The sequence below is a fragment of the Triturus cristatus genome, chromosome 3_1 (assembly GCF_964204655.1).
Source record: "Triturus cristatus chromosome 3_1, aTriCri1.1, whole genome shotgun sequence".
Taxonomy (NCBI): domain Eukaryota; kingdom Metazoa; phylum Chordata; class Amphibia; order Caudata; family Salamandridae; genus Triturus; species Triturus cristatus.
In genome coordinates, this window is record NC_140583.1 from 652,070,604 (window position 1) to 652,098,476 (window position 27,873).

General features: G+C 44.2%; 1 protein-coding gene across 1 annotated transcript in view; it reads left to right on the forward strand.

Annotated features, from left to right (window-relative positions):
• Window positions 1-27,873, forward strand: part of ADAMTS7 (ADAM metallopeptidase with thrombospondin type 1 motif 7) — a 487,405-nt gene that overhangs the window by 404,365 nt on the left and 55,167 nt on the right. Inside the window, exons 21-22 of the mRNA XM_085644679.1 lie at window positions 2,182-2,355; window positions 12,985-13,131. Of these exons, the coding sequence (XP_085500805.1) occupies window positions 2,182-2,355; window positions 12,985-13,131 (321 nt within the window). The remainder of the gene's footprint in view (window positions 1-2,181; window positions 2,356-12,984; window positions 13,132-27,873) is intronic.

Below are 27,873 nucleotides of genomic sequence, written 5' to 3' on the forward strand. Positions count from 1 at the left end.
TCTTGCATCAAACCATACCTTAGAGCATCATCTGACATGTGGGTTTTGAGGGCAGGTCCTCTTTTTCTGCCAGAGTTGGTTTGTCTTATTTGCATTAGACAGTCGACCATTCTCTCTAACGAAGGAACTGCTATGTTATCTACACACCAAGAGGTCGATTACCATTTACATGAGTTGATAGGCTGCTTATAGGAAGTCAGAGAATCGTGGCGTGGCTGTGAAAGCTTCCGCACCTCCAGCATTGATCCCAGATAGTGAGATTATGCTAGCTTTTGCGCCAGCATTTTCTCAGCCAAGGAGGGCCTTCCTAAAGTTCAGGACAGAAGGACAAGCATGTTTCAAGTTTTCAAGTTTATTTTATTATGATAAGGAACTCTTTATGAGGTCCACATAAAACAACATATACATACAAAACCAAAAAATACATAATATAATAATCCATCACAATTACTCAAGCTTAATACAGGTCCAAAAAACATTTTAAAAAGTTGTACAGTTTAAAAACAAACATTTCATTAGGTGGATTAATCAAGGCTGCCTTAAATGAAGAGGCAGATAATATGTTGAGTTGTAAGCAAATTGGTCTCAACCATCTACGCCTGCAAGACATCAGTGCAGGACAAACAAACATGACATGATCTAAGTCCTGATCATACAATTGACAAAGATCACAGCATGCCGAATGACCATACCAGCTGGCATGTAGAGCTTTCAGGGGAAGCAAATTATGTCTTACTAAGTACACAAGGCGTCTAACGCCATGAGAGATGTTCCAAGACATATACAATTGAGCTTTTCGCAGGGTATAAGAATCAATAACAGGCGAACCACCTTTTTTCGCTAAACAGAAGTCTCTATCCTGACGAAACCCCAATTCCCAAGAGGCTGACTTCAGAACAGTTTTTAATTGATGAGAGGATAATAAAAATAAAGTCCCCTCATCCAATTTTAATTGCAGCACGGCAAATCTGAAGTTTTTTACAATCAGGGAGAAATCATTAAAAGATCCTAATAATTCATTTTTTATAAGATCTCTTAGGGTATTAGGTTCACCTTTAGATAAAGCTACTACCCAACGTATTATACTTGCCAGACCTTGAACCCAACTGCTACGTAAGCCCAATTCCTGTCTCAAGGAAGCAGTCGAATTTGCTGTACCTACAGACATTAAACTGCGTAAAATTTTCCCTTCCGCAGAGTTTAAAAAATTCCACTTTTTTACATCAATTAACTCAATTCCGTACAACAGGGAGGCCGGAACTTTCGCTCTGAAAACATCTAAAAGAATAGAAAAATGCCTTCTACCTGTGGCTTTATACAGGGAAATTAAACTCTTTCCCTGAGAAATAGCCTTCCGGGAGTTATTATCAATGTGTAATTTGTCACTTAAATTAGAAGTGACAATTTTACCTAGGAAGGTGTAAAATTTCACACATTCCAGTTTTTTCCCCCCCACAACCCATGGATAATTAAGGCATTTAGGCTTCTTTCTACCGGAAAAGCAAATCACCTTGCTTTTTGCCGTATTTATTGATAAGAAATGACTTTCCGCAAATTCAAAGAGTGTTTGCAGCCGATTGTTCAGGCCCCTTGGGGTGAGATCCAAAATCAAGATGTCGTCTGCATACATAAGGCATGCAGGACAAGCATGTGACTGCCTCTTGATCAGAGGCGCTATGTGTGTTTCTCAGGTATGCGTAAAGTAGCAACGTGAGCTTCTCTTCATATAATCACGCTGCACTCTCCGGTGTGGATGGACCTATCTTCACCGCAACAAGTCGTGCTAAACTGCTGGCCTCCTTACCACACTGGATCTGCCCCAGCTCTACGCTCAGTAAAGCCATGGGTAGCACTTTTGAGTTTGGTGCATTGTCTTATTTTGGTTTGTCAAAATTTGCTGATTGGTACTTACTTATAGAAGTCAGGAAATAAGCTGAAGTAGAGTGATGAGGTGGTAATGCTTGGATTAGGGTTATCCTCAGCTTAGGTAATGGGGTGCCTGTCTCAAAACAACACACCTCATTGAAGCATGCACTGTGACGAGGAAAAGACTGCATAAAGGAGAATACCAATAATTTATTTAGTCAGTCATTTTGTTGGACTGTATTTGGAAAGTGCGGCTTTTTGTATGAGGGTAGAGTGCGCTCCATGTTCATCATGTGCACCTTCTGTTTTTTCTAGTGTTCTAAGAACTGTGGCGGGGGCACAACGGTGCGTGATGTGCAATGCGTGGATACCCGAGATGAGCGGCTCCTTCGACCATTCCATTGCCAAGTGATGGTGTACAAGCCGTCATCAGAGGCCACATGTCAGCCCAAGCCTTGTATGGACTGGTATACCTCATCATGGAGAGAGGTGAGCAGAGCCCCTGTACCATACTTTACTGCAGACACGTCCAGAGTGCAGTGCATTGCATAGCTGCATAGCATTAGAACTGCAAATGGTCCCTCCAACCTTAAGCTAATCTAAAGTTATATTCAGTGAATGCATGTTAACTGTGTAACTGTTCAATACACAGTAGCCAGGTTGTAATTGCACTGTAATATCTGTTGCAACATTACACACTGAACAGTAGTAAAACCTAGACTACACCCAGCTGCATTACAGTCCCATTGATTGCAATTACATTGCACATTGGTTGTTTATTTCTTAAATGCTCTCAATTTTGGGAAAACAGGTTTTCGTCCCAGGCAAGTATGATAACGAATGAGAGGTGTTGAATATTTTGCATCTTAGAAAGGGATTTTAATTCTGAATGAGTGATAATGCACTAGGGATAGAATTGAATTGATTTTTCATCAAAATGACACACCCACTGACAGTAAATTAGGATTATCATGGTGTTGGCAATTGGATTTCTGGCTGGCAGAGGTATGCACCTTTTCAGGCAGGAACCACAATCCTGATAAGGGTAAGTAAGATGCACACTAAAAGTTAACCTGTGCTCACCCTCTGGTAGCTTGGCACAGAGCAGTCAGGCTAAACTTAAGTGGCAACGTGTAAAGTATTTGTGCAACATGGTAACACAATGAAAACATCACAGAAAGATTCCACACCTGGTTAGAAAAATAGACGATCATTTTATACCTAAATCAAGACCAAAACAACAAAAATGCAACAAAAGTCGAGATAGGAATAATGTTTAATAAATAAAAGTGTTCTTAGAGCCTATGAGGGTTATCTGGACGCGCTGGACCGGGGCTAAGTCATAACCATGACCACGATGAAGTGCAGGCCATATACAGGAGCCACACAGGCCCACTGAAGAAAGTACCTTGGTCCTGGTCGCAACAGCGAGATGCGGGGTACAGCCAAGCAATGCATCAGTGTCGATCCCGCAGTCAAGGTGATGCGTCGATTTTCTTCACACAGTGGTGGCGATGCGTCAGTTCCAGATATAAAGCGCAGAAGCCGAGATGCCTTGGTTCTGAGTGCAATGCACCGGGTTTCTCTGCTCAGTCGAGGGGATGCATCAATCCTCCCACACTGCTGCAGCGGCAATGCGTGGTTCCGATGCTTCAGTTTCTGGAGGCAATGCTCTGGTTCTGAGTGTGATGCGCTGGGTCCACTCCCGTAACAGGGGCGATGTGTCGGTTCTGCTTCATGCAAGCAGAGAATGCTAGGGTTCCACTGGAGCAATGTTAGAAGGGCGATCTCCGGGGAGTCAGATGGTGTCGGACTGACCACCCCGCGAGCCACCGTTCCGTAGGAAAGTAGCCGAGCGCCGCTGAGAAGCCTCCTGGGCGAGGTCCTTCTCCTATGATCGTGACAGCCAAGCAATCCCACCACCACAAAGGGACACAACAAGGGTATCAATTCTCACAAGTCTTTATCGGTATTAAAGGCAGGTCTCCGTGGCAATATTTACAGGCGGATCGAGGGATCCAAAAGAGTCTCAGGGTCTTTTAGGGACGGGGTAGCGGGAGAGTCTCAGTACCAGCCTGGTATGGGGACACCCTACGCCCAGCTCTCAATCCTCGAGCTGGGGGGGTTCCGGGAACCGGGACGTCGTCCGCAGGGCTCCGGTGGTTACTTCAGCGAGGTCGAGCCGCGACGAGGTCAGCAGAGCTCCGATGGTTAGTTCAGCGGGGTCGGGCCGTGACGATGTCAGCAGGGCTCCGATGTTCCGTGAGGATCTTTCTCCTCAGCAAGGGGGAGCCGCGATGTAGTCAGCAGGGCTTGAGTTTCCAAGTTCCAGGCAATGAGTCTCTCTCCGTAGGGTCAGCCGCGATCCGATCAGCAGGGCTCTTGACTCCAGGATACAACTACTGTCCTGGTTTTGGGCTGCCCCAGATATAGGTCTGGAGCCCTTTGATGTCCGGACCCTCGCGCCTGGGTTAGTCGGAGGGGCTGGGAAGAGAGAGTCCAGACACCCAGCGGGGGGGGGGGAGCCAGCGCCCAGGGAGGCCGGAGGCCGATCGAAACCAGGCGTCGGGGGACGGCTGGAGGCCCCATCGAAACTCTCCTCCTCCGGGATCTGTGCAGTGGCCACTCGACCCCCTCCGGTCAGATCTTGGCGCCTTGATGTCGGGGCTTCGCTGGGACCGAGGCCGGGGGCGGGTCGCGTCGCGAAGGCTGGCGCGGGTAGCGGGGTACAATCCAGGGGGACCCGGAAGGGTTGAGGTTGCCCCCGTTTGGTCTGGTAGGGGGGTTCGGGACCACGCCACGAGACCGGGTCCAACAAGCAATCAACTATGTCCACTTCTAATGGACCAGGCACATGACTAGATGATGAGACTTTGAAAACCGTGAGTCTCAGAAACAGGAGGCAAGCCAACCAGCCCTTGGAGATCACTCAGCAGGGTCAGATAGCAGTGACAGGTAGCAGGGCAGCACAGTAAAGAAGCAAATCTTCCAGGGCATCAGTCCAGCCAAGTGATTGTCCTTGTAGCAGCACAGCAGTCCTTCTGACAAAGGTTCTTCACAGGTCCAAAAGTGTCTGATTTAATGGGGTCAGAGGCCCAGTACTTATACCCAGTTGTGTCTTTGAGGTGGGGGTGACTTCAAAGAAGGGTCTTTGAAGTGCACAGAAGTCCTTTCTTCCCAACCATTGCACCAGACTATCTGTAGGGGGTAATCAACCCTTTGTGTGGGTGCAGGACACTGCCTTTCAGGTGTCAACTCCTCCCTCCCATCCTGCCCAGGATGAGCCATCAGGATGCAGATGGGCACTCAGACACACCTAACCTTCCTTTGTCTGTGGCTGTCAAGAGGGAATGTACAAAGTCAAGCTGTCATCCACCCCAGATGTGTATTGGAGACAAGCTGCAGGCACACAGAGCTTTAAGAGCAGAGAAATGCCAACTTTCTAAAAGTGGCATTTCTAAAATAGTAATGTTAAATCCAACTTTACCTGTAAAGAGGATTTATCATTACCATTCCAAAGATATAAAACATGACAAAGCTTCTCCTTCTCAATCAGGAATTACAGTTTAAAAGTGTAACAAGGAATTCCCAATGTTAACCTATGAGAGGGGTAGGCCTCACAGTGGTGAAACATTGCTTTAGGTGTTTTTCACTACCAGGACATGCAAAACTTAAAAGTACATGTCCTACCTTTTACTTACACAGCATCCTGCCCTATGGGATACCTAGGACCTACCTTAGGGGTGACTTATGTGTAATAAAAGTTGAGTTTAGGGCTTGGCAAGGGGTTTTTAATGCCAAGTCGTAATGGCAGTAAACTGCCAACACAGGACCTTCAGTGGCTGGTCTGAGAGATCTTTGAAGGGCTACTTGTGTGGGTGGCACAATCAGTGCTGCAGGCCCACCAGTAGCATTTAATTTACAGGCCCATGGTATATGATACCCCACTCTACAAGGGACTTACAATTAAATTACATATACCAATTGTGGCTAAGCCAATGTTATCATGTTTGTGGGGGCAGCACATGCACTTAAGCATTGGTCAACTGTGGTAAAGTGCTCAGAGTCTTAAGTCCAACAAAAAGAATCAGCATAAAGAGAAGGTAAGCAGGCAAAAAAGGTCTGGGGGAAGACCACCCTAAGGCTGATTTGTCTAACACATGGCCTGACCTAAGTGCAGAATATTCTGCAGCAAATAGGAATATTTTTGTATAAAAAAGTCCAAAAAGGGTTACACAGTTTTTATTACTATTAGCAACCCCAGTATATATTGGTTTCAAAGGAACAGTATGGGCCCGTGAGTTAAAAGTCCTCATCATCAGTGACAAAGAAACTTGTTTTTTATAATGCTTGTTGACAGCCTTCTAGCTTATTGGCACCGTAAATAGAAGGTATCACTAGCACCAAATTCAAAGACACTTGTTTTATTGACCTTGTGAGGACATGAAACAGAGTTGGACCTGAAAGGGTTTAAATGTGGGATAGGCAGGATGTTAATAGGCTTCTGCAGCAAGGCATTCATTAATACATTAATCTATTTATTCATTCATTGGTTATATCATGTTTGAGTGAGGGACACTGTAAAAGGGTAAAAGGTATTTTCTCATGAAACAATATTGCTTTCAATTCATTTGGTACTTTTTCATGACAGAGTTTCCTTTCTTATGTAGCAGATTGTCTTTCTCTGAATTTATCATATTTATACAGTTGTGGATGGTGGTTTTAATCTGTGAAAGGGGTGTGGGCTTATGACTGAGTAAATGTAAATTCTCTCTGCTGTAGTGGTGCTTAATCTGTAGCTGGTGCAAGAGGGAAGCAAACGTGGGGCCATAATAGGGAGAGTGCCCTGGGGTACGATGGGCATGTTTTCTCACTTTCTGCACTGCCGGAGCACTTTGATATTACAGAAGGCGCTATAGACGTTTGCACAACCCCTTCTGTACACATGTAGTGCTGGCACGATCCAAAGGGGGTGTTACCACCCTATGAAAATGAGGGAACTCTTTGCCTCTGTGCCTGCACCATATTAGAGGCAAAGGAGCTGTCAGGGGTCCAGGGAGGTACTACATTTACTGGCTGATTGGGAATTTAAGTCTGAAGGCCCATCCAAATCGTGACATCTCTTGTGCAAAGACCTCGATGTAACACTGCAGATTAATCTCCCAATCTATTCAGCTTGACCTCTCTGGGATGCTCACATATAGTTAACACAGCAGGCAGTATGTCTTTCGAATATGTGACGCAGTTATTACAACGCAAGTCGTTACAACGACTTGCGCTGGAGGGTGCTGGACTTAGGAATAGTATGATTTACTATTCCAACTCCAGGCTACGTAACAGTAGGAAAGGTGTTGGAATAGGAAATCATACTATTCCTTAGTGTATAACGCCATTCAGCGCAAGTCGATGTAACGACTTGCGTTGTAATGACCGTGATGTAAACGTACCGCGGTGTAACGACCGCGTTGTAAAGGTCGTTTGCCATGTCTTTCCCATCTTCTTTCTTAAATATTGCTATGTCCTTTCCTCTGTGTTTTAATGGGTTTTTCAGCTTTTGGGCTCACCAAAATTAATTTGAGATAGTCAATTACTCAGGTAAATGTATTGTCTTCAAATGCTGTGAAAGGACTACAATGTAATAGCCTATTGCCAACTACAGACGGGGCCCTTTTCTCTCTCAACCAATCAACTGGGACAGATGGATTCTGAAAGACAAATATGGCTTGCTTCATTTAACAATCCAGCAGTAAAGAGATGTTGACACTTTTGGATAGTGTGGTGGATGAAATTCTGCTGGTGGATCCAGTGCGGATTTAGCACTTCCTCCGGAAATGGGCGCATTTACTGTTATCACCCAATTTGTAAATACAGGGCCCATAGTTTCACATGGTATCTGGCTGCCTCCTCATCTGAAGAGGAGAGTCATTTATGTGAGTTTATCTGAAGTGTTCACCTTTGTAGACATTTTCAGTGTACTGTGAGAACTACAACAGTTTCCACAACACAGCTTTTTAAGTCCTTAGGTGGGTGAAAACTCACCGCTTGCTTAACTAGGGACAGGAAAGGAGCGCTCCATGCCTTGTACGAAAGAGCTTTCTCTTTGATACGAAACAAACTTTCCTCACTCCGGGTAAATGTGTGTTTTTATTGGCATGACATTTAAGGAACTGGGACTATGTAAACAAGATGGTAGTGGCAATCTACACTGACCCAGTTTACAAATGGTGTTAAAAATAATTCAAAGGGGAGAAAAATTACGGCCTATTTTGTTCTTAAACCACAGCAGAAAGGAAAGTGTTTCAGTTTCCTCTCAGTATCGAGACAAAATATGGGATATGTCAGAAAGGATAACCCCCAGGGGAAACAAATGAGGCCTTCCAGTGTTTCTATTGTGCAATTGTGTCTTCTATTAGAACGTTCCAGACAGTCTCCATTTTGGCTTGGGAATGCAGTTCTGAGACGAGCGTTCCTGGTGGCTGTCTGCCAAAATCGTTTTTGCCGACTAAGACCTTAATGTCATCGGCCACAATGGGTTCTATGTCACGAGATCACTGATGGTGAGAAATTATTTTCATCAAGGCTGTCAGCGTTGAGAAAAGAAAATACTGAGTTTGTGTGTCATGCAGAGGTTCGTGGATGATGCAGGGGGCACTGTGACATTACACAACGGTTTTTTGTCTGAAGCAATTTTAAAGAGCTATAAAAGGAAAACCGAGGCAAATCTTACGAAGGGGGATGAAAAACCTCCTTCTCAGAGAAGCCGAAACCTCATGGAAAAATGGAGGGCAAGAAGCATCAAGGCAAAAACTGGTCGCAAACGGGCAGATTCTCAGAATTCGCCCCTCTGCGACCGGTATTTTTGCATTTGTGATGCATCATCCCAAATGCAAAAATAGCAAATTGCGATTGCATTTAAGGAATCGCAAATTGCGATTCCTTAAATGCAATGCAAGATGCCTTTTAAAATAGCGATTTCGCTATCAGGGTTCGTTATTTACAGAAAAATAATGCCAGGTGGTAAATAGCAAAAACTTTGAAAAATGCACTAAAGTGCATTTTTCAAAGTTGTAGGTTACACACACATGCACTTTGGGCATGTGTGTGTAACATGTGTGCACAGATCTATTTCAGGGGTGCAACAGGGTGTCCTTTTAACACCCTTGCACCCTTGAAATTGCATGTGCAATTTGCGAGTACCTATTGGTACTCGCAAATTGCGCATGCAATTTCCCATTCATTCCTATAGGACTGTAGGCCCATAGGAATGAATGGGAAGCCATTCCTTAATTGCGAGTCGCAATTTGCGAGTCGCAATTAAGGAATGTTTAGGAATCGCTATTTTTATAGCGATTCCTACATGCATAGGCTTTTGCGAGTCCTTAATTGCGATTCCTTAATAATCGCAATTAAAGACTCGCAAAAGCATGTCTTGATGCATGTGCCCCAATGACCTGGTCATGCTATGTAATGATGTCTCGAAATGCAATGTTTAAAGCCCACAAAGAAAAAAAGAGCTAGATCTCTCTGATAAATACCTTACCTTGCTGGGCGAAAATTCCCATGTACCTTAAAAAGCATTTTTGCATTTTTTGGCTATGCACCGAATTGCAGAAGAATTCACATAGCTTTTACAAGAAGAATGAAATAGAAAGCTTTCCTGTTGCCTAAAATTGTCCAAACGATATCATCTAAAAGCATACTAATGTCTTGAACATGCTGGAACTAGGAATGAATATCCCTAAGGCCCCTCAATACTTTCTATCTCATGAAGACGAGAAGAAAAATAAGAGCTCTGTGTTCGGCTTCCATCTTCATCAGAGGGCCACTCCCCTTCTCCCCTGTTGACATGTACAGTACACAGGCTGAAAAAGATCTCTCACCTGGTGACAGTTTTGCTGTTACCTCGCAGTTGTAAATTGTCGTATTTTAGAGAAACTCTGGGGCATATTTATAATAACTGACGCATCCCTGCATATCAGCAGGGATGCCCCAGTTATTTTGCGCCCCAGCTCCGCCACCATGGATGCGCCGCATTTATAATGCGGCGCACCATGGGGCAAAAACGGCACAGATGCGTCACGCATCTGTGCCGTAAAAGTGGCGCATTGCTGGAGTTGCGTCGCAAGCGCGACGCAGCTCCAGCAATGCTCTGGGGGGCCCTATCTGCACAATGCTGCGTCAATCCTTACGCCTGCTTCAAGCAGGCGCAGGGTTTTGACGCAGCATGGGCTCAAAAGTGACTGAGTGAAATCTTGTAGATTTCACTCAGCCACTTTTAGGAGGCGTTCCTGCGCCGGAACGCCCCCACCTGCCCTGGAATGCCTACATGTGGCACAGGGCTTTACAACGTGACGCATCTCCCCGATGCGTCACGTTGTAAATACCCCGCACCATGGCGCAGGATTTGCGCCACTGCTGCGTCACAAAAGTGACGCAACGGCGGCGTAAATGAGGCGCAAGTCAAACATAAATCTGCCCCATTCTGTCTAGGTGGTAGCTCTTTGCACTGGTCATGCTGACAGCGGAAGAAACACCGGTGTGGGGGCCACATTGAAATACGAAAGAAGAATTCTTGTCGATCAAGTGTGTGTATAGCTAATGTTTTCCAAAAGGAACCAGAGTTCTTATTTGGGATGCTAGCTTTTAGAACTTTTCTCTTTTCAGGAATTAGAAGACATATATGACTTGAGGTGAACTTGTGAGCTTGTCCCTTTTGCTTACAATTATAATCACTATTAGTACACCCACTGTATTGGTCTACAAGGGGAAATGGCTCAACCTCTTGTTTCAGCAACAGTTAAACACACTGGCTAGTAAAAGCCTGGTCATTCCTGCATCACTGAAGAAATGTCTTATAGTGTTCTGATAAAGTTAAACCTGTGATCTAAGGACAGACTTTTTATTCATTTTTTCCCTATAAAAATATTTCTTTTAAAATGTAAATAAAAACCTGGAATATTAACAATCTCGTTTTCTTGCAGTTTGGGTAGCAAGCATAAAAATGAAACAATGAGAACAATACTGATCAGTATGAGAAGTAGAGAGAGTAAACTAATAAGGAAAATGCAATAACGTACATTGGATTTATATAGCGCTCGCTACCTCTGATGAGGTGTTGAAGTGCTTTCTCGGCGAGTAGACTGTACTCCAGAACCCATAAAAGGATTAGTGGTGAATTCGTGTAGTGAAATATGAAAGTAATTTGAGTGCTGGATATGTTAGTCAGTTATTTGGATTGAGAAGGATAGTGGAGGGATAGAAAAGGGAAACGGTTTGCAGTTATATAGCCCTTGCTACTCCTGATGAGGTGTTGAAGTGCTTTTTCAGCGAGTAGCACGATACTCCGGAACCTATAAAGGATTAGTGGTGAATTAGTATATACATTTGGACAGAACATACATTTTGATAGTGCTAAGTTTTGCCCACATGGGCAAATCCAGGCTGTACTCTCCATTAGTGTCTTGGAAACGAGCCAACACTTTTGTAACATTTGATGGGAGTATGGAACAAACATTTCGGTTTCAATTTATGCCCAGATAAGGTATTTGCTCTGTTGACCATTCAACATACCTGTAACCCAAGTTACAGGTAAGTTGAATGGTTTTCAGTGGCTGCTGGCGAGAGAGGCATTATTTTGGACTTCGACCAATTAATGTTGGATCTTGGTAGTGAACCAGAGTTTGTTGGAAGAAGAGAGGGTCACTAGAATATCACCTACAAAGAGGATAGCTGGTGGAAGAAGAGAGGGTCCTAGTATATTGTTTACAAAGAGGGTAGCTTTTATAGGGTGCTCGCCATTATGATTCCTTGAATGGTATCACTTTGCCTAACTGCATTGCACTCCATTATGGCACTGTCATAGGCTTACAATTCATTGTTAGTGTGGTACGTTTCTTGCTGAAACTAGGACATATGCCTAAGGGTGTCTTGTTTCAACAAAATTCTTCCTCTATTCAAAAGAGATTGAACTGGTCTTGATTCATCTTGGGGTAAAAACTGAAATAAACTCCCTAATTATAATTGTAAATTTAGGAATGCCTAGAGATATCTGTAAAATGTGTTTTCATCCACACTAGAGAGCTAGTGGCACAAAACTTCCTTTCATCTGGTCAAACGTTCTGCCCTTTTTGTCTTGAGCAGTTGTTGAGCAAGAACCTGTTTAATGCCCAAGCCTGCAGGCTGTCAGCCATGAACAAAAACGACATATTTTTATATGCCAGTTTGAAGGACAATACAGGGTTTGTCCATGGGTGAAGCTGAGCTGGCACTAGGAGTACAGAACTATGTGGGGTTTTGCAAGACTCGAGGATCACGAAAGAAATCTGAACTGGGACTGTATGAGAACCTGCACAACCGCTCTCCACTTCGATTCCTCAAAGGACACATTTTGTCTGGGCACGATTGGCAAAAGAAGTGTTGGATGCCAACAGCTGATATTTTATGTATTTATTATGCCCAGTGCTGGTTTAAAATTTTAATATATTCAGAATTGTAAAATAGTTTTAAGTGTACTCCCCCACCCCTAGGCAGATATTCTTCATAGGTAAAGGGGGCAACTGTGAGTTTCAATCCATAGTGTTCATGAATCTGAATGAAACCACATGAATATCCCCCCCCCGAAGACTGGGGCCTCTACATTTATGATCATCTGAACTTCTGGTTTCTTCTTGCTATGAACTACCACCACATTGTTGAAAAGTAAGACCAGGATGTCCCAATGCCGATCAATGAAAGGTCAGGTGGGCGATTCTGCCTGTTTGGGCAGGAGAAGGGGATCCGTTTAGGGATGTCAGAGCGTGTTTAGTGGATCCAGTGGGACACAAATTATCTCTTCCAGATATTTTTGGTGCGGGCTCAGCGGGGGCCCCTACAGTTTTTTCCTTGGGAGTAGTTACAATTGAATGGTCCACAGAGGAATGCAGATCCTATGCCCAACGCAGTATGCTCTGTCACAAATTCTGTTTTTTCTGGATCGTAGAGTAGAAATTAAAACAGGCAGTTGTAGTGTCTGTCTGTCACTGGCCTCTTACAGAGTATAACATCTTCGATTCATTACTAATGTGTGGCTCTGCCTCAAACGTTTTCCAGTCTAATGCTGTATCCTTTGTACCTTGGCAGTGCTCAGAATCATGCGGTGGAGGGGCACAGGAGCGACTGGTCACCTGTCCAGAGTTTGGACGCTGTGATGACAGTGCACGACCAAACAACACAAGACCGTGCAACACCCACCCGTGCACCAAATGGGTTGTTGGTTCTTGGGGACAGGTGAGACACCTCCGCTTACTTGTATTTATTTTTTGTGCTTCTAATAGGACTGCATGCTGTCTAGGGAACTTCTTCAGAAAACTGGTAGTACATTGTGTGATATAAATTCTTCAGAAAACTGAAAAAGCGTAGAAATACAGGCTTCATAGTAACATGCATTCAGGTAGGAAACACAAGAATTTGTGTTGCATTTTACTTCATTATGCCCCAGTCATATACTTAGAAAATATCTTCAGTGGGAGGATTGGTAAACATCGGGTGGGGGGGTTGTACTGTAATACTGTAAGTGTAGCATCATGTGCATTTGTAGCTTTGATTATTATCTACCTTAAATGTGGGATAGTGTATGAAGAAAAATGATTCTTAGATCCATGCTCCTAATTCATTGTTGTATAGTGTTAGTATTTGAGACATGTGTCCCATCATGTTTTTTGGAACACTCAGGCCAACATTTTACATCAACTGCATTATTGTGCAAGAAAACTATTCTCCTTCGGTTTCAGAGAAAAAATAAACTATCTTATGTCTGTGTCAAAGTGGGCTGTTTAAAAATATTGTTTCTATGACATCTCTATGATTGTACGAGGAGTGATTCCCTTTAATAGTAAGAGTTTGGTCAAAGGTTAATAAAAACTCAGAATCCTTTATTTATGTTGAAAATACTTGCTTACATATAACATCCTTTTTACTTTAAACTTGTATATCCGTCTTGTCTGCATCTCTTACTCCATTCGCCACCCAGTCAGTCACAGCTATTAAATGTAGGCCTATTTTGTGCAACACCTGGATACATTATTTTTGAGGAGCTTAGTACATGCTACAAAGCCTGGTCTGCCTCTTTATTCGATGAGCTTGTCCCACCATGGGCACCTGGAGATGTTCTTATAATGTTGTAGATCATGGATATATGTTTAGTTGTATCAATCTAATCGATATCAGCTAGTCTTAATAGATCCTTAGTTTCATATATGTGTACAACCTTGGAAAGCTTTGCTAGATCCATGTTTTCTTTATGATGTTTTTCACTGGAAATAATTCATAAATAAATGATTTTGTGGCCACGTTCTAAAATTGTTCTACACCAAAGAGCCTTCCTGGATGCATGGTTCATGGATGAATTGCACATTGGAAATCCATGACACATTCATGAATGCATTGGCGTGTTTTGTTCTGTAGAGTTATCATAACTCCTCTACTTTCTGAGATTATTCTACTTTGGAGAAGCTTGATAGGTTCATGGTTCAATGGCCTGTTCCACAGTGGTGAGCATTGAGAGATCCATGATGCCACAGCCCACTTCTAGACTAATGAGCCTTCATACATCCATAGTTTAAAGGCGTTTCAATAGATCCATTATTTCATAATCTATTTCTTCACTGGAGAGCTTCGTTAGATCCACTGTTTCAAATAAATTCCTCTTTGTTAGCCTGGATAGATTCACAGTTTCACTGGCCTGTGTTACAGCAGAGCGCCTTGATATAGGTGGTTTTGTGAGCCTCTTACTCACTGTAAAATGTGTATATAGTCATGGTTTCCTAGATCTGTTCTACAGGGCTGATAGAGCTGTTCTGTCACTGATTGGTTTTATGCTGGAGACCCTTGACAGGTGAGTCTCCAGCTGTGGGACCTTCCCAGATTCATGAGCTGTGAAAGTCTTCTGCCTCCTGAGATCATAAAGCTCTACATTCAGATGATTTCAGGGGAACGCATTCATAAGGTATTTTAGATGTACTCTCTGTCACTTGAACATGACACTTCCATTGGTACATATTGTAGGACATTAAAGCCAGCATCCCATAGCAAAAGGAGAATATTTGTGTCGGCCAGGCTTCATAAGAAAGGCTCTCAGCGGATGAGCCCTCAGAGTAGAGTTCTAAACATAGCAATTTGAATAGATCCTTAAGGGTAGGCTTTAGAACCAGAGGAGGAAGGTAGCTATGAAATAGTCCTTATTCTCTTTCGATATATTGGAAGTAGCTATCACTCCTCAGCGTGAGGTCTTTGCGCGACCTGCCTCTTGCTCTTCCTCTGCCACTTTTGTGCACTGCACTAGCTCGTTGTGTACGCCATCTAAAGTGTCTTCAGCATTGCACTAGCAGGTGCTGAAAAACATTTGTATGTTCTCCTTAAGGGGGAATTCAATGAATTTGCCTACAGTACTGGGAAATGTAGCATCAGAACATTGCTGGCCCGGGACTCCTTTCCAATGTAACTCCCCCAAAATCTGAATACAAATCAAAGCTCGTCCAATATCATACTCGGGGACCTTCGGGTACTGATAATGATGGATACTGATACCCCTCATTCCACATCTATGGATCATTGAGATGTTACTTAGTATAAGGGAGGGTTTGGAAACACTTGAATGTACTTTTTGTTCCCATCCAGGCCATCTCCAGCTGAAAGAAATTCTTTCTTTTGAAACCTTAAGCAGAGTGTTGCAGTTTAGAAACCTCTCCAGTACACATCATGGTTGTTGAAGGCACCTTTGCTTTAAAAATGTGCATTGGCTCTAGTATCAGGTATCTTGGAGCCTACAATGTTCATTACTCAGACTCCGCCCTCAACAAAACCTTGCCTGTCTCGTTAGGAGAAAACACACAAAGCTCCTAATTCAGATCCTTTACCCTTCCATCGTCTTCTTTGTCAGTGATGACAGTCTTGAGGCAAGGTACTTTGGGTTCATCCAGTTGAAGGCACCTTACATCAGGGTAGCCGATAGGAGAGGTGAGTGAACCTGACGACTTCTTTCCTCCTGAGAAAAAGGAGAAGAATGCAAGCAGTAGGCTCCATGGACCTATGTAAACCCAGATCTGGCTCCTGACAAGATATGGATGGCTCCCTTCCAAATGAATTAGTGAGGGTCAATGCTGGGAACAAATTGAAGAGGCAAAGTAATTATTCCTATAAGGAGCAATGTCACTACTGATTTGCATAAGGAGAGCCTTTGTCTAGAGTGGCACAGTGGGCAAAAAATAGTGGGTTGTAATGCTACCCAAAGTATTTGCCAGTGATTAAGACAATTTGCAAGCATTCTTCCAGTCATATTTTGTGTGCTTGATGTAACACCATAAATGGCTAACGGTATGTCCAGACATGTGTACCTTGTACTTTCTCAGTAACGAAGCCTTACAAGGCGAAACCAGTCTGGGGCTCTTTGTGTTTCCTTCCGGGTATTGCCTAACAGTCTAGGATGGCCTGGTCCCATCAGGTGCTGGGTAAGCACTGATTTGTATAAGGCAGCCCTCTTTCTAGAGTGGCACAGTGGGCAAAAAACAATGGGTTAGGATTCTATTCAGAATGATTGCTTGTGTTTTGGATTATGTGCAAGCGTTCCACTCGTCACTTTTTGTGAGTTTGATCGAACACCCTAAGTAGCCATGGTAATGTCCAGACATGGTTCCCTTGCACGCTGTGCCACAGAATGAATGAATGAATGTAATTTATAAAGCACACAGCTGCTTCAGAAGAAGTGTCCTGGCACAAAAAAGCCTGTAGAAGGAACAGGAACGAGCTCCCTGAAAAGATGAGTTTTTAAAGATACCTTGAAAGTCTTTTCTGGATCTAAATCTCTGAGCACTTTAGAAAGCAAGTTCCAGCATTTTGCTGCCAGATAGGTGAAGGAACGTACTCCCAGCCTATCCTTATGTATCTTAGGAGTACTTATCAGACCCTTATTGGAGGAGCGTAAGGTCCTGCTAGAGTCATACTGCTTGGGTCGCCTTTGTAAATAGAGAAGGCCAGAATGATGTAAAGCCCAATAAGTGATGGTCAGGGCCTTACACATTACCCTCTGTTTGATCAGGAGCCAGTGTGGAATCTTCCAGGTTTTGCCTGGTGGATTGTCATCTTGGACATTTCAAGATCAGACGAACTAGTACTAGTTGTAATTTATTAAGAAGTCCACCTGGTAATTCAAGATACAGTGAATGTGCATAGTCCAGCTTTGCTGTGATCAAAGCTTGAATCACCATCTTGCGAGAGCAGTCAGGTAGAAATAGCAGGGTCTTCTTTAAGGATTTCAAGAGGATAAAGCAAGCTGCTGTGATATTTCTCACCTGTAGTTTAAAAGATAGTTTGTTATCAAATATTACACCTAGGTTTCTTACCTCACCTATAGCAATCAAAGAAGGAACCAAGTCATCTGGCCACAGTAGTGTGGCTGCAGGAGAGTCTGATGCTACGATGAACAGAATTTCAGATTTTTCTGAATTCAGCTTTAGATAGCTTTGTTTAATCCAGTTCACTATGTTTCCCACCACTGCGATATACATTTGTTGAAAGGAAAGCATCCGCTGGGTGTCATCAGCATAGAAAACAAGATTAAAAAACCCCAGATCTCTACTAACTAACCCAAAGGTGCTAGATAAATGTTGAATAGTGTAGAGCTTAAAGAGGAACCTTATGTAAATGTTAGAAGGTGTACAGACTGCTCCCTGTCCAATAAAAAAGATTTGAGCCACTTATTGGCCATGTTGGTAATGCCGGCAGCTCTCAGCTGGTCCAGCAGAATCACATGAGAGACTGTATTGAACGCGGGCGAGATGTCCAGCACTGCTTGTTTACCTAAATCTCAATTAGATTTGACAGATTCTGCCACCTCGAGAAGTGCTGCCTCTGTACTAAAGCCTTTATAAAAGCCAGATTGGGAAGGATGAAGAGAAGCATTATTTTCAATTAAGTGCGAAATCTGAGAATTTAACTAAATGTTCTAACATTTTTCCCAGAACGGGAAGGAGGGAGATTGGTCTGTAGTTACTCATACAGGAAGAGTTCGAATTAGCTTTTTTAAACAAAGGTAGGACCATAGCCTTCTTCCTTGATTTAGGGAAGAGGCTCATTTTTAATGATTGATTAATAGCATATTGATTTGTTTGCTAAACACTGATGATGCTAACTTTAAGTACTAGAAGGGCAAGGGTCAAGAGGAGATCTAGATTTCGCTGAAGGCAGAGCCTTTTCGGTTTCTTCCAAATAGATGCTCTCAAATTCTGATAATACATATCTGTCTTTAAGAGGTGATACTTCTTGACAAAGATCAGGACCAAGAGCATTATTATCACTAGATGACACTTCTTGACAGAGCTCAGGACCAAGGGCTTTATCGTCCATAGCAAGATTCAAGTAAATTTTAGTAATCTTTTCCTGAAAAAAGTCTGAGAGATTGTCGCATAGGTCCTGAGTTGCTTCTACATTTTGTTTAGTACTGGATGGAGAAAGGAAATATTTTAATCTCCAAAAAATAGCTTTGGTCGAATTACGGCATTATCAATTAGGTCTGACATGGCATCTGCTCTCGCATGAAGCATGGGGGGTTTTTTTGTGGAAAAAAAGTGCTAAATAACATTTGTATAATGAAGTAGCATACACAAACAACTTAGAACAATAAAAACAGACCAAAATAATTACCAGGGCTAATTACATCAAGATTCACATTAGAATACAACGAGTCATGAGTAATACAGCAAGTGTGGTTGGGAAAGGCTAAAGAAGGAGTGGAGGAAACAGGAATGGCAGGAGACAATGGAAGGGGAAGGGTGAGGAAGAACTGGGTAAGTTTAGGCTGAGGCTATAAGGGGATTTAGTTATATGAGAGGGGAAAGGTAGTTAAATAGGGTAGTTATAGGAAGAGGGGGGAAGAGGAAGTCAAGTGATCGGTAAGGAGAGCCCTAAACAGTGAGACGCTGGCTGAGACTATAAGGGGGACTTAGTGATATAAGAGGGTAAAGGTAGTAAAATAGGGTAGTTATAAGAAGAAGGGGGGAAGAGGAAGTCAGGAGATCGATAAGGGGAACCCAAAATAGTGAGAAGCAGGATTGGGAATTGTTCCCGGTGTAGGGATTAAGGACCACAGTGTTTGCTGAGAAGGTGCAGTTTCAGGGCTTTTTTGAAGCTGTAGTAGGAGGGGTCTCAGCGTAATTCTATAGGGAGGGAATTCCAGATGGTAGGCACATTTCCAGAGAAGGAGCGTGATTGTGTGGATTTCTTATTTAGCAGAGGGGGAATGAGAGCGAGTGTGTCGGTGCTCCTCAACACTGTAGAGCCGCAGGCTTTGTGGAGTTTATCCGAGAGGTACCGTGGGGTGTTTTGATGAAGGGCTTTATGCGTGATGCAAGCGGTCTTGTAGGTGAATCTGCATTCAATGGAGAGCCATTTGAGGGATTTGAGGGCAGGGGAGATGTGATCGAACCGTTTGCAATCTGTTATAAGCCTAGCAGCAAGGTTGAGAACAGATTTGATTGGGGCTAAGTGGATTTTAGATGTTCCAACGAGGATGGCGTTACCATAGTCGATTCTCGATAGGAACAGTGATTGGACAACTAATTTAAAGTCATCTGCAAGAATGAAAGGTTTGATCTTCTTGAGGTGATGGAGCGTGAAGAGAGCACCCTTTGCTGATTTTTTATGTGAGAAATAAGACTAAGGTTCCGGTCAATGTTAATACCGAGGGATTTAACTGAGTTGGAAATGGTGAGAGAACAGTTGAGAGCTTTAAGGTCAGAGATCCAGGCTTGGATGGGAAGCAGGTTGTTTTTTGGCGAGAAGAGGATGATTTCTTCTTTTTTTAGGGTTGAGTTTGAGGTGGATGAAATGGAACCAGGATTGAATCTTAATCAGGGTGTCATTGAGGTGTAGGATATCAGAACGTGATTTAATCTTGCAGTAGATTTGGGTGTCATCGGCATAGAGGTGGTAATTGATTCCCGCTTGCTTAAGAATGAGTGTGAGAGGTTCCATGAAGAGGTTGAATAGAGAGGGAGAGAGTATAGATCCCTGGGTGACACCAAGGGAGACAGGCCTAGGTTTAGAAAGGCAGTCGAGAGTTTTAATTTGTTGGGTTCTGTGTTGAAAAAAGGAGGAGAACCATTTGAGGACTGAGCCATTAAGGCCAAAACAATCTTTGAGAGTGCTAAGTAAGGCAGAGTGGTTGACAGTATCGAAAGCAGCAGAGAGGTTGAGGAGAATGAGAAGGGTGGACTCACCCTTGTCAAGGGATTGATGAATGTCGTCAATTACGTTAAGCATGGCTGTTTCAGTGCTGCAGCCCTTTCTAAAGCCTGATTGGAGTGAGTCCAACAGATTGAAAGTGTCAATGTGTTTGTCCAATTGAAGCAGGGCAAATTTTTCAAGGGCTTTAGGGAGAAGCGGGAGGTTAGAGATAGGACGGAGATTATTAAGGTCGTTTGGATCGGCTTGAGGATTTTTGAGGATGGGAGTGATTTGTCCAAGTTGGAGGGAGACAGGGACACAACCCGTAGCCAATGAGGAGTTGATGACAGTGGTCCAATAGGGAGCAATGATGTGTTTTAATTCTTGGACAAGGTTAGTAGGGAGAGGGGCTCTTGTGTGAGAGGAAGGTTTAAGTCTGGTAATGATGTTAAGGACATCACGTTAGGTAACTGGGTGGAAATGATGCCAGGAGGCATTATTTTTTAGCAGGTGGTAGGTGGAGTTGTGTTCAGGCGGGGAAATGACGAGAGGGAGGAGAGAGGCGTCAGGGGGAATGGTAGAAAAGGGGAAATCTTTGGGGGAAATGTCTAAGGGAGTAAGGTACTGTGAGGGAGGGGGGTTAAGATGCAGGATTGATCAATTTTGGTGATTTTTATAGAGAAGAAGTTACAATTTCTTCACATTTCTCAATAGAGGCCATCAACTTGGGGGGGGGGTAGGGGGCCGAGGCTGTTTGGTTTTTAACAATGCTGTATAGTTCCCCGGGTCTATTTTTGGCCCAATCCAGTTGGGAACGGAAGAAGGAGGCCTTTTCGTTGAGAATGTGTTTTTTATACTTAGACCTAGCAGATCTTAGGAGGGTCAGATTTGTGGGGGACGGGTGTTGCCTCCAAGTACGTTCAATCATTCTAAGAGAATGTCACCCCCAGTTGAGGTCAGAATTGAACAGGTGGTTCACCTGTCCCTCCTTCCCTGTAATCATAGGAGCCACTTTGTCCTGTAGCTTGCTATCACATTGTGGGGCAGACAGGTAATATGGAGTCAGTATAAACTGACAAAACTTACAGACCCAGGTATTAACCTTATCCTCACATAAAAAAAAATTGCCAGGGCAATTGTGGTTTCTCAAAGACCAAAGAGCTTTTCACGTTCCCACCAAAAAGGGCACTGTTCAGGCATAATGGCTGTCCCTGGATGCTTTTGGGACGCCTGCGGTGTGTCCGCACTCCTGCCGTCATTTTATGAGCAGCCAGAAATGTAACAAGCACTGCTTAGAGTGCAACTAGCGCCCAAACTCAAAAGATGGTTCCCGTACATTGGCTCAGCTAGGAGTAAAAATAGCAACACTTACCAAAATAAAACCATCTCCTTTCTACCAGAACCAATTCCCGCCTCAACAATTCTCTCACAATTAGAAAGACAACCACCCCATAAAAGAACTTCCCAATAGTGTGTTATAAGCCAATTAATTCAGTAAAAGCTCAAAGTTTAATTAAAAAAATTACAGCTCTTCAAGCTATACTTGCAAACTATACCTTACTGATGAGGCCTATCAAGGCAGAAAACCCAGTCTAGGGTTGCTTGTGTGATAAGTAAATATATATATATTTCACCCATCACCTTTTGTATGTTTGAGGCTAATGGACTACAGAAGTAGGGGTGGGGTGTGGTCGAAAGGATGGAATTGAATACCATCTGTCCTCTTCCAGTCACCTTTCCTATGAGAAATCAGACAGCCTTAGCATGGACCCAAGAGCAACAGAGCATGATGGATCCAGCCAACCAAGTGCATTGGGATTTGAGAACCTCTTACAAGGGTCTAATAGATCCAGGGCTCCCAGTATATAAGAGACCCCAAGCCGCAGCACATGGGAAAACCATTTTGAAACAGAATAAATTACCCCACTACCTAGAGAAGAGTTGACAAACAGAATAGTGTGAAGCATAAACAACATTGACAAGAAAACAAGTAACGCCTGCATCCTTCTATTCAATGACATGTCACAACTGGCTCCAAGTCATTGCCTTACAAGCTGTGAAATGTAAGAAGATACTCTTCTGTGATTATAATCCAGTCCACCTCTACTCAGGAGGTTTTCTAGCACAGAAGCAAAAGAAAAGCACTTCGTGCAGCCAGGAAAACGTTTACGTAACGTGTGTTGACCAGCCAAGAGGGATGGAGAGGTCGTTTCACGGTTTCTGGAAAACGTATTATCGGAATAGTTCTAAAAAAGATTACCCCGAACATATTAAACAGCCACAAAATCCCAATTTTCTATTAATTACGCCCCCATTCTGAGGTATGTAACTCAGAATCGGAAGACACGTGATACTGAGCACCCTCCCCACCCTCCTCCCAGGAGGAGCACTCAGAATGTGCAGGATTTACCAAGAACAAATCCCTCCATGTTTACTTTTCTAATATCACGGAAGGGAAAGGATTAGTTGTTTATCGCACATTTTGTAATCCCAGTTCATGTGCAGATTCATGTTTGCATTTAAACCAGGATTAGCCCAGGACTAATGAGGCTCATAGTGTGCTCTTGAGAAAACACTACAAGACTTGAGGGGTGCCGGGGACAGATTTGTGAGGTGAGAATCCAATCCTGCTTTTATAGGGCTTTTCTCTAACACAGAAGCATGAGCAAAGAACATCAGACAGTCAGTAAACTTTTTGAGCAGATGGAATTCAAGATAGGCATAATGTCCCAAGTTACGAAGAGAAGTCAAAGAGAGAAGAAACAATATATATTTTGAGATCCTGGGATGGAAAAAGGTGACTAGACTGATTCAAATGCACCCAATGAGAATCTTCTCGTCTGCAACGTTATGCAACAAGTCAAGCTAATGGTACCAGGAGAGAAACACGAAACATCCATTAAAATCTAACAAAGTGGTGTCTGTGGTTAAAACACACGGGGTTTTCACATGAAGATAACGACACGGAATAGGAAAGGGTGGGTTTAGCTTAAGTAGGGCAGACTTGGTACCTGACTACCTTCCCCACCGACCAGGTACAATTTACTAGGAAAGGGCTACAGGCGAAGCGCACATGCATGTTGAGAAGTCCAAGATGGGCACTGATGGACACTACCCATCCAGAGACAAACGCAAAACACACAGACACACATCACAGGCATCCTTAAAGGTGTGTCCTAGAGACGATGAAGATCAAGTACCCCAGTATGAGAGAGTGAGCGGACATTTAGCCGAGGGAAGCTAATAGGCAGTTCCCAAGTGGAGCTACAGGTAAAACCTGCCAATGACTAAAAATAACTCGGCCACCAGGGGAAGCGCTTGTCCAGCCACTTGCCATTTGCCTTCAAGGGGACTCCAGGTCCCAGGACTTCGTGCTCTCCCTGGAGGGAGGAGCGTGCTGCTGCTGTGGTGTGCTGAAAAGCGCTGGCCTTCTCCCGCGGCGCGGGACGCACGGGCCATGCCCGGGCAAAGCCCGGGCCAAGGGTGGGCCTGTCCTTGCCCGTCACTGACCTGAGGTGGCCGGGCCAGGCTATACCCTTTGCATCTGTTACCAGCGAACTAAGTACTCATCAGTAGACTGCATGCCGCCTTACAGTAAGTGACGATCACTGTATAACCCGGGCGGGATTAAGCCGGTACTTGTGTTCAGTAGTGCTTGAAGTGTTGTGTAGCGGCATCAAGACCTTGCAACTGTGTGTGCCCTGTGTCCTATGCTGTGCCAGCAGCAGGTTATGGGGAAGAGGAAGGACGCCCCTACGGGTTTATCCCCGAACACACCCAAGAGCACTATTAATTCCTTCCTAATAAAGGCAGTGGGAACAATCACTAAAGAAATTGATAAAGCAGAGAGATGGCTCTCGCTGGGCAGGACTGGTACACCAGCGCTGACATTAGAAGGGGACCCGGCACTGGTAGCTGGAAACATGGATGGAAATGGAGCAGGAACTACTCTAAGCCAGAGGCAGGGGGAGGAAGGTGAAGAGACCTGCAACGTAAACGAGAGGCCTAGTACCAGTAGCAGTTTGAATACTCAAGTAGTGGGGCAGATCACACGGAGCAGGGCCACACTCTCAACTAGTCGATGTATGGAGCTGAGTGGTCCGCCAGCCCCAAAGAGACAGCGCAAGGTGCAGAGAAAATTAGCGCCCAAGGCGGCGAAGGATAATCTTAAAGACTCGGACTCTAGGGGAACTATGGGTTCGGGCAAGGACGTAGAAGAACTTTGGGGGTCTCTCAGGGAAAAAATAGTGTTATTGGTGACTGGCCTCTTAAAGGATTTCTTAAGTGAACTATCAAACACGGTCACCGATATTAAGGGATCTCTGTCGAACATTGAGAAAGTGTTGCCCCCGGCTGTTGAGCCCAGGTAGGATGATGTGTCTACTCACACCTGCCACCAACAAATAGGCTTGAATGTTATGCCACGCTCAGAGATAGGCTCTGAGTCCCAGATCCCGTCAGTGTCCACGGATACAACAGGGCAGGAGGGATGGGGGGCACAGGGGGGTTTGTTGAGGGCGGGCCAGCTGATCCAACACAGCAGGGATCCAAATGAAAGAGGTGATCAGGGGGGTTCTCACCACCGGGGGCAGCGAGCTAGTGGTGCTGCTCAATTAACCCACAACACACGGAATTTGCCAGTTATAGACCTCCCACCGGCATGTTGCCTGTACACGGTGGTATTAGTCGGGGTACCAGGATATGACAGTTCACAGGAAGAGTCTAGTCACCAGTTGATAAATAAGGCTACCTACTGGCTAAGAAAACAGTTTGGCTTTAATAGCTCAGACCACAGACATGTCCTGATGGCAAGAAGGGTTGCGTGGATGGGCAGGTTCAAGAAAATATTTGAAGGGGATTGCGCGATTGTCACGCTGAGGTACCCTTCAATGGCCCAGAAGATTTTGTTCTCATCCTCGCAATCATTTATGGCAGACGGGGCTTCTTTTATAAACCCCCACCCAAATCTTTATTCCCCCACGGTGTGGCTACACAGGAAGGGGGTCCGAGTTGGAGAGGGGGTCCACTGCAGCTAAGGAATGCCTTCGCTCCATTGAGGGAACTGAACGACATAGATTGACTTTTAGAGGGAGTGAGTGCAACAAGACTGAAGGGCAATCAGGCAACACACACCAAGGCCCAAGGGGGGAGGGATGTGGCTGATGACGTTGGGGGACTTACCGAAACCCATGTCGAAGGATATAGGGACCTTAGGGAATGCAGGTCTCCTGCATAGATGGGTATAAGAGCGATGCCTCAGGCCACCAGGTGAGGCGAAATCTGGATGACTTAAAACTTATCTCGTGGAACGTGGCAGGTTTGGCGAGTAAGTTTCAGGACGAACAGTGGTTCCATTATATTAGAAAGTTTGACGTAATAGCCATCCAGGAAATATGGGAACCAGTAAATACCTTCTTTTTAGAAGGGTACAAAACTTTGTTTTGCCCAAAAAGAAGGTCTAGTGCAGGGAGAGCCAGCGGGATCTGATAATGTTTGCAGATATAAAGATACAGGGGAGGTGGAATTCGATCCCATGGCAGTCGGAAGTAGTACGGGGTCTAACATTTGTGAGCAAGAACTACCGTTTTGCATTTATTAATTATTATAATGCTCAGCCAAACTTGCAAGGTTCAAAACTCTTTGAGGAACTAAGCCTTTGCTTAGGGAAACTTCAAGCAGAAGGACGTGCCCAAGCACACCTAATAGTAGTGGGAGACTTTAATTGCCACCTGTGTCCTAACTTGAGGGTGACTGAATGTGATTGGCAGACATGTACACTAAACAAAGGGCCTCACATGGAGCACACCAAGTCAGGAAGGGAGCTGAACATGCTGCTAAATACCTTTGGGCTGACCCATACAATGGATTTGATTGTCGGCCACCCAGATACTCCTGTGCCCCCCACGTATAAGGGTAGAGACTGTGCATCATTTATTGATTTTATTTTTGTCTCTCATAGAGTGAGGAGATTTATTACTAGTTTTAATATTAGGTATAGTATATTCAGTGACCACAATCCGGTAACTTTGTCACTTTTTGCTCCACGACAGCAACCGGTCCCGCACAGTCTGAAGGGGGGGTTGATTTCCGCAACGGATCAAGGAAGATGGCTGCGCTGGGCGCAGGTTGACATGACTGCTTTTAATAAATCCCTTTTTAGGAGATGTTAGCAGGATATACAGAACTGTTTAGACCTAGATACACAGGGACAGGATTTAATTCAGTCATATATAGCTATTGCGCAGTTAGTGGATAGCCTTTTAAAAGCACCTGCACCTACACACCTCAAGGACGTGCCAAGATGGTTTGATGGGCACTGCTCAAAAACCCGCAGAGTTTTAAAGATGGCACTTAAACAATCTCCGAGAGATAAAGGGTGGATTACGACCTGACGCAAAATGTATAAACAGGCCGTTAAGACACAGAAACGCCAACTACAACTGAAGGCTTGGGAAGATCTAGAAGAGGCTGCTGAGCTTAAGGATTCCACCCGATTTTGGAAGGTTATACACAACCCCTGTTTTAAAGATTCAAACAATCCATGTATGACCCATAATATTTTACCTGAGCAATGGTCGGCTCATTATGAGGGCCTGCATAATCAGCCCCTGAGAGGAGACGAGCCACAGCTACAGATCGAGGCCCAGAGAACTGGCATTATTTATTTTACCCGAGATGAGGTGAGATTAGGAATAGATTGTCTCACGTGCAATAAAGCCCCGGGACCAGACAGGATTCCACCTGATCTACTCCGTAATAATCTAGAGGTATGGGCACCAATCTTGGTGAGGGTAATAAACACGTCAGTTGCAATAGAAATGCCTCCCTCATGGTCCACGGCAACCATTGTCCCGATATTCAAGAAAGGGGATAGGAATATCCCACATTGTTACCGCCCAATATCCCTTATTGACGTAACAGTGAAGGTTTTGGGCAGAGTGGTGTTGAATAGGTTGTCTGACTGGGCGGAGACCCATGGAATAATAACGGATGTCCAATATGGGTTCCAGACGGGCAAATCCACGGTTGCACAATGTTTAAATCTCTACCTGATCCAGGCGAAGTATACCGTAGCCAAAGACGGGGAGCTTTATCTTGCATTTATGGACCTTACTGCAGCATTCGACTGTGTAAATCGTACAAAACTGTGGAAGCTCATGAGAGCATTGGGGGTGGACCCGGCCTTAATTAATGTACTCATGGCTCTACACTCTAATACCTCTGCCGCAGTAAGATACACGCAAGAGGGGAAGACTACAGAGTATTTTACATGTTCAAGCAGGGTCAGACAGGGATGCATTTTAGCTCCTTTTTTATTTACATTATATATTAATGGTCTTGATCTGGCATTAACATTAGCATTACAAGTTGACTCCCCCAAAGTAGGTTCAAGACCAGTCCCTGTTTTACTTTACGCGGACGATGCGGTCCTCCTTGCTCGTACACCCAAGGCTTTGCAGATCCTATTAGACGGGTTTGTGGGATTTATGATTGGTTTGGATTTGACACCCAACTTAACTAAATCCTACATAATGGAACTAAGGAAAAGGAGCAGGAAGACAAACTCTTATGTAGTCGGTACACACACACTGGGTGAAGTACCGGCCTTTTCATACATAGGCATCCTGTTCGATGAAAAATTTAGTTTTAAACAGCTAGTGGAGAGTAAGTGTCCAGGTATGGTAAAGACCATGGGAGCAATTACATCCTTTGCTCACAGGTTAGGCAAGTGGTCACCGGGAACAATCCTAAAACTGTATAACTCAATCTGTAGCTCAAAAACTCTATACGGAAGCGAGGTGTGGTGGGCTT